A 7500-nucleotide genomic window follows, 5' to 3' on the forward strand; every position below is an offset into this window, starting at 1 on the left:
CACACAGACACACCTTGGAACTTCAGGGAATTACGACAATCCCAGTTTGTTGCTTGGTAAAGGGAACCATCTCACTTTCATAACCTTCACTGAATGTGTGTGTGTGTGTGTGTGTGTGCGTGCGTGTGTGCGCGTGCATGTGTGTGTGTGTGTGTGCGTGTGCATGTGCGTCTCAGGGTTTTTGTGTGATTCTGAGGAGTAAAAAACGGTAGGAAAAACAGTGCAGTCAGGCGTCCACTCCCCCCGAGGTCTGTGAGAAGACTGACCGTCTTCTGGAGTGATGATGGTCACAGGCTCACTCCTCACCACACCCTCCCCCTGGGACGTGCTGGAGCTCAGCCACACACTGTAGATCTGACCCCCCCCCAGCCCAGACAAGACCGCCCCCTGGTTCTCAGACCCTGCCACTCGCTGATGAAACACAGAGAGACACACAGACAGAGAGATGGGATTAGGACACCGTGCACTGAATGTGCGTGTCTGTGCGTGTGCGTGTGCGTGTCTGTGTGTGTGCGTGTGTGAGTCTGTGCGTGTGCGTGTGTGAGTGTCTGTGTGCGTGCGTGTATGTGCGTGTGTTAGTCTGTGCGTGTGCGTGTGTGAGTCCGTGCGTGTGCGTGTGTGAGTCTGTGCGTGTGTGAGTGTCTGTGTGCGTGCGTGTATGTGTGTGTGTGAGTCTGTGCGTGTGCGTGTGTGAGTGTCTGTGTGCGTGCGTGTATGTGTGTGTGTGAGTCTGTGCGTGTGCGTGTGCGTGTGCGAGTGTACGTATGTATGTATGTCTGCCTCTGTGTGTGTGTGTACCTGTGTGGAGACTGTATCTGTCTCATTGTTGTAGTAATAGATGGTGTAATATTGGATAATTCCGTTGGGCTGGGTGGGGGGGTCCCAGCTGAGCTGCACTGAAGTGGGGGAGAGGATGGTATAGGACACGTTCTGAGGGGGGTCAGATGGCACTGCAACACACACACACACACACACACACACACACACAACAGTTACTGGGATCTTTATGATGCATATTTGATTTTATCAAATGATTATATGCACTACATACGGTGCATTTCCTTTTCGGTGACAGGACGAGTGAGTCTGTGGGTCTTTTCAGGGAGAGGCTAAATGTGTCTGTGGGTCTTTTCGGGGAGAGGTTGAGTGTGTCTGTGGGTCTTTTCAATAAGAGGGTGAGTGTGTCTGTGGGTCTTTTCGGGGAGAGGGTGAGTGAGTCTGTGGGTCTTTTCGGGGAGAGGGTGAGTGTGTTTGTGGGTCTTTTCGGGAGAGGGTGAGTGTGTCTGTGGGTCTTTTCGGGGAGAGGGTGAATGTGTCTGTGGGTCTTTTCGGGGAGAGGGTGAATGTGTCTGTGGGTCTTTTCGGGGAGAGGGTGAGTGTGTCTGTGGGTCTTTTCGGGGAGAGGGTGAATGTGTCTGTGGGTCTTTTCGGGGAGAGGGTGAGTGTGTCTGTGGGTCTTTTCGGGGAGAGGGTGAGTGAGTCTGTGGGTCTTTTCGGGGAGAGGGTGAGTGTGTCTGTGGGTCTTTTCAATAAGAGGGTGAGTGTGTCTGTGGGTCTTTTCAATAAGAGGGTGAATGTGTCTGTGGGTCTTTTCGGGGAGAGGGTGAGTGTGTCTGTGGGTCTTTTCGGGGAGAGGTTGAGTGTGTCTGTGGGTCTTTTCGGGGAGAGGGTGAGTGTGTCTGTGGGTCTTTTCGGGGAGAGGGTGAGTGTGTCTGTGGGTCTTTTCGGGGAGAGGGTGAATGTGTCTGTGGGTCTTTTCGGGGAGAGGGTGAATGTGTCTGTGGGTCTTTTCAATAAGAGGGTGAGTGAGTCTGTGGGTCTTTTCGGGGAGAGGGTGAATGTGTCTGTGGGTCTTTTCGGGGAGAGGGTGAGTGTGTCTGTGGGTCTTTTCGGGGAGAGGGTGAGTGAGTCTGTGGGTCTTTTCGGGGAGAGGGTGAGTGTGTCTGTGGGTCTTTTCAATAAGAGGGTGAGTGTGTCTGTGGGTCTTTTCAATAAGAGGGTGAGTGTGTCTGTGGGTCTTTTCGGGGAGAGGGTGAGTGTGTCTGTGGGTCTTTTCAATAAGAGGGTGAGTGTGTCTGTGGGTCTTTTCAATAAGAGGGTGAGTGTGTCTGTGGGTCTTTTCGGGGAGAGGGTGAGTGAGTCTGTGGGTCTTTTCGGGGAGAGGGTGAGTGTGTCTGTGGGTCTTTTCGGGGAGAGGTTGAGTGTGTCTATGGGTCTTTTCGGGGAGAGGGTGAGTGTGTCTGTGGGTCTTTTCGGGGAGAGGGTGAGTGAGTCTGTGGGTCTTTTCGGGGAGAGGGTGAGTGAGTCTGTGGGTCTTTTCGGGGAGAGGGTGAATGTGTCTGTGGGTCTTTTCAATAAGAGGGTGAGTGTGTCTGTGGGTCTTTTCAATAAGAGGGTGAGTGAGTCTGTGGGTCTTTTCGGGGAGAGGGTGAGTGTGTCTGTGGGTCTTTTCAATAAGAGGGTGAGTGTGTCTGTGGGTCTTTTCAATAAGAGGGTGAGTGTGTCTGTGGGTCTTTTCGGGGAGAGGGTGAGTGTGTCTGTGGGTCTTTTCAATAAGAGGGTGAGTGAGTCTGTGGGTCTTTTCGGGGAGAGGGTGAGTGAGTCTGTGGGTCTTTTCGGGGAGAGGGTGAGTGTGTCTGTGGGTCTTTTCGGGGAGAGGGTGAGTGAGTCTGTGGGTCTTTTCGGGGAGAGGGTGAGTGTGTCTGTGGGTCTTTTCGGGGAGAGGGTGAGTGAGTCTGTGGGTCTTTTCGGGGAGAGGGTGAATGTATCTGTGGGTCTTTTCAATAAGAGGGTGAATGTGTCTGTGGGTCTTTTCAATAAGAGGGTGAATGTGTCTGTGGGTCTTTTCAATAAGAGGGTGAGTGAGTCTGTGGGTCTTTTCGGGGAGAGGGTGAGTGTGTTTGTGGGTCTTTTCGGGGAGAGGGTGAGTGTGTCTGTGGGTCTTTTCGGGGAGAGGGTGAGTGAGTCTGTGGGTCTTTTCGGGGAGAGGGTGAGTGTGTCTGTGGGTCTTTTCGGGGAGAGGGTGAGTGTGTCTGTGGGTCTTTTCGGGGAGAGGGTGAATGTGTCTGTGGGTCTTTTCGGGGAGAGGGTGAATGTGTCTGTGGGTCTTTTCGGGGAGAGGGTGAGTGTGTCTGTGGGTCTTTTCGGGGAGAGGGTGAGTGTGTCTGTGGGTCTTTTCGGGGAGAGGGTGAGTGAGTCTGTGGGTCTTTTCGGGGAGAGGGTGAGTGTGTCTGTGGGTCTTTTCGGGGAGAGGGTGAGTGTGTCTGTGGGTCTTTTCGGGGAGAGGGTGAATGTGTCTGTGGGTCTTTTCGGGGAGAGGGTGAATGTGTCTGTGGTTCTTTTCAATAAGAGGGTGAGTGTGTCTGTGGGTCTTTTCGGGGAGAGGGTGAGTGTGTCTGTGGGTCTTTTCGGGGAGAGGGTGAGTGTGTCTGTGGGTCTTTTCGGGGAGAGGGTGAGTGAGTCTGTGGGTCTTTTCGGGGAGAGGGTGAGTGTGTCTGTGGGTCTTTTCGGGGAGAGGGTGAGTGTGTCTGTGGGTCTTTTCGGGGAGAGGGTGAATGTGTCTGTGGGTCTTTTCGGGGAGAGGGTGAATGTGTCTGTGGGTCTTTTCAATAAGAGGGTGAGTGTGTCTGTGGGTCTTTTCGGGGAGAGGGTGAGTGTGTCTGTGGGTCTTTTCAATAAGAGGGTGAGTGTGTCTGTGGGTCTTTTCGGGGAGAGGGTGAGTGTGTCTGTGGGTCTTTTCAATAAGAGGGTGAGTGTGTCTGTGGGTCTTTTCGGGGAGAGGGTGAGTGTGTCTGTGGGTCTTTTCGGGGAGAGGGTGAATGTGTCTGTGGGTCTTTTCGGGGAGAGGGTGAGTGTGTCTGTGGGTCTTTTCAATAAGAGGGTGAATGTGTCTGTGGGTCTTTTCGGGGAGAGGGTGAGTGTGTCTGTGGGTCTTTTCGGGGAGAGGTTGAGTGTGTCTGTGGGTCTTTTCGGGGAGAGGGTGAGTGTGTCTGTGGGTCTTTTCGGGGAGAGGGTGAGTGTGTCTGTGGGTCTTTTCGGGGAGAGGGTGAGTGTGTCTGTGGGTCTCATCACAGATGTCTTTGACTGTCCAGGCCCAGTCATAACAGGTTCTTTGGCTCTGCACTGGGTGATATGGAAATGAAGTGTAGGGGACTGGACATGGTTAGTCCAGGCCACTGTTTTCACATGTGAACATGTGTGTTTGCATGCGAGTCTGTGTGAGTGTGTGTGTTTGTCTGTGTTTGTTAGTGTGAGTCTATGTGTGAGTGTGTGTGTGTGCGCGTGTGTATACCAGACTCTGTAGTGCTAAAGGTGATGTATATGAGAATTCCTCCATCTCCCAGACGTGTCCAGCTGGAGACAGAGGCGTTGTATAGCCCCTCTCCATCCACAGACACGACGACTGACGTCACACTCACATTCCACTCTCGCTCAGAGCTCAGGTTCCTACAGCCGTGCACGCACAGACAAATACACACACAGGTCAACACCCTATCCACACACACGCGCGCGCGCATGCACAGACGAATACACACACAGGTCAACACCCTATCCACACACACACACACGCACATGCACAGACACACACACACATGTCAATACCCTATCCACACACACATGCACAGACACACACAATTACACACGCATGTAAATACCCTATCCAAACATACACACACAGATACACACACAACAACATGCTAAAAACATGAACATTGCAAACCTCTCTCTCTCTCTGTGTCTCAAACAAGAGAGGTTTGTAATGTACACACAAGTAATCAGACTGCAAAAGTAATCACAATATCTCTACATGAATCACTTTATTTGAACAGGGCAAGAGAGTGGCTGTATTTGAAGACCACTGTCATGCATAACTCTTCATATGAGAGTAGCTTATAGCTTATGTCTGTTTTATCTCAAATGTCTGGTTTACGGTACAGGTTGAGTATCCCTTATCCGAAATGCCTGGGGCCAGAAGTCTTTCTAATTTTGGATTTTTTCAGATTTTGGAATACAAGTTGTGCGTCACTTATTGACAGGGATGCGTTCTGAGAAATGCGTTGATAGGCGATGTCGTTGTTGTGCGAACATCATAGAGTGTAATACAAACCTATATGGTATAGTCCACTACACACCTAGGTTATATGGTATAGTCCACTACACACCTAGACTATATGGTATAGTCCACTACACACCTAGACTACATGGTATAGTCTACTACACACCTAGACTATATGGTATAGTCCACTACTCACCTAGACTATATGGTATAGTCCACTACACACCTAGGTTATATGGTATAGTCTACTACACACCTAGACTACATGGTATAGTCTACTACACACCTAGACTATATGGTATAGTCCACTACACACCTAGACTACATGGTATAGTCTACTACACACCTAGGTTATATGGTATAGTCCACTACACACCTAGGTTATATGGTATAGTCCACTACACACCTAGACTACATGGTATAGTCCACTACACACCTAGACTATATGGTATAGTCCACTACACACCTAGGTTATATGGTATAGTCCACTACACACCTAGGTTATATGGTATAGTCCACTACACACCTAGACTATATGGTATAGTCTACTACACACCTAGACTATATGGTATAGTCCAGTACACACCTAGGTTATATGGTATAGTCCACTACACACCTAGGTTATATGGTATAGTCCACTACACACCTAGGTTATATGGTATAGTCTACTACACACCTAGACTATATGGTATAGTCCACTACACACCTAGACTACATGGTATAGTCTACTACACACCTAGGTTATATGGTATAGTCCACTACACACCTAGGTTATATGGTATAGTCCACTACACACCTAGACTACATGGTATAGTCCACTACACACCTAGACTACATGGTATAGTCCACTACACACCTAGACTATATGGTATAGTCCACTACACACCTAGGTTATATGGTATAGTCCACTACACACCTAGGTTATATGGTATAGTCCACTACACACCTAGACTATATGGTATAGTCTACTACACACCTAGACTATATGGTATAGTCCACTACACACCTAGACTACATGGTATAGTCCACTACACACCTAGACTACATGGTATAGTCTACTACACACCTAGGTTATATGGTATAGTCCACTACACACCTAGGTTATATGGTATAGTCCACTACACACCTAGACTACATGGTATAGTCCACTACACACCTAGACTACATGGTATAGTCCACTACACACCTAGACTATATGGTATAGTCCACTACACACCTAGGTTATATGGTATAGTCCACTACACACCTAGGTTATATGGTATAGTCCACTACACACCTAGACTATATGGTATAGTCTACTACACACCTAGACTATATGGTATAGTCCACTACACACCTAGACTACATGGTATAGTCCACTACACACCTAGACTACATGGTATAGTCTACTACACACCTAGACTATATGGTATAGTCCACTACACACCTAGGTTATATGGTATAGTCCACTACACACCTAGACTATATGGTATAGTCCACTACACACCTAGACTACATGGTATAGTCTACTACACACCTAGACTATATGGTATAGTCCACTACACACCTAGACTACATGGTATAGTCCACTACACACCTAGACTACATGGTATAGTCTACTACACACCTAGGTTATATGGTATAGTCCACTACACACCTAGGTTATATGGTATAGTCCACTACACACCTAGACTATATGGTATAGACCACTACACACCTAGGTTATATGGTATAGTCCACTACACACCTAGACTATATGGTATAGTCCACTACACACCTAGACTACATGGTATAGTCTACTACACACCTAGACTATATGGTATAGTCCACTACACACCTAGGTTATATGGTATAGTCCACTACACACCTAGACTACATGGTATAGTCCACTACACACCTAGACTACATGGTATAGTCTACTACACACCTAGGTTATATGGTATAGTCCACTACACACCTAGGTTATATGGTATAGTCCACTACACACCTAGACTACATGGTATAGTCCACTACACACCTAGACTATATGGTATAGTCCACTACACACCTAGGTTATATGGTATAGTCCACTACACACCTAGACTATATGGTATAGTCCACTACACACCTAGACTATATGGTATAGTCCACTACACACCTAGACTATATGGTATAGTCCACTACACACCTAGACTATATGGTATAGTCTACTACACACCTGGGTTATATGGTATAGTCTACTACACACCTAGACTATATGGTATAGTCCACTACACACCTAGACTATATGGTATAGTCTACTACACACCTGGGTTATATGGTATAGTCTACTACACACCTAGACTATATGGTATAGTCTACTACACACCTAGGTTATATGGTATAGTCCACTACACACCTGGGTTATATGGTATAGTCCACTACACACCTAGACTACATGGTATAGTCTACTACACACCTAGACTATATGGTATAGTCCACTACAC

General features: G+C 48.0%; 1 protein-coding gene across 1 annotated transcript in view; it reads right to left on the reverse strand.

Annotated features, from left to right (window-relative positions):
- The window catches only part of ptprq (protein tyrosine phosphatase receptor type Q), a 95442-nt gene that overhangs the window by 49081 nt on the left and 38861 nt on the right, over positions 1 to 7500 (reverse strand). Inside the window, exons 17-19 of the mRNA XM_030790436.1 lie at positions 4292 to 4446; positions 799 to 950; positions 267 to 411 (exon numbers count right to left, since the gene is read on the reverse strand). Of these exons, the coding sequence (XP_030646296.1) occupies positions 267 to 411; positions 799 to 950; positions 4292 to 4446 (452 nt within the window). The remainder of the gene's footprint in view (positions 1 to 266; positions 412 to 798; positions 951 to 4291; positions 4447 to 7500) is intronic.

This window comes from Chanos chanos, chromosome 13, assembly GCF_902362185.1.
Source record: "Chanos chanos chromosome 13, fChaCha1.1, whole genome shotgun sequence".
Lineage (NCBI taxonomy): Eukaryota > Metazoa > Chordata > Actinopteri > Gonorynchiformes > Chanidae > Chanos > Chanos chanos.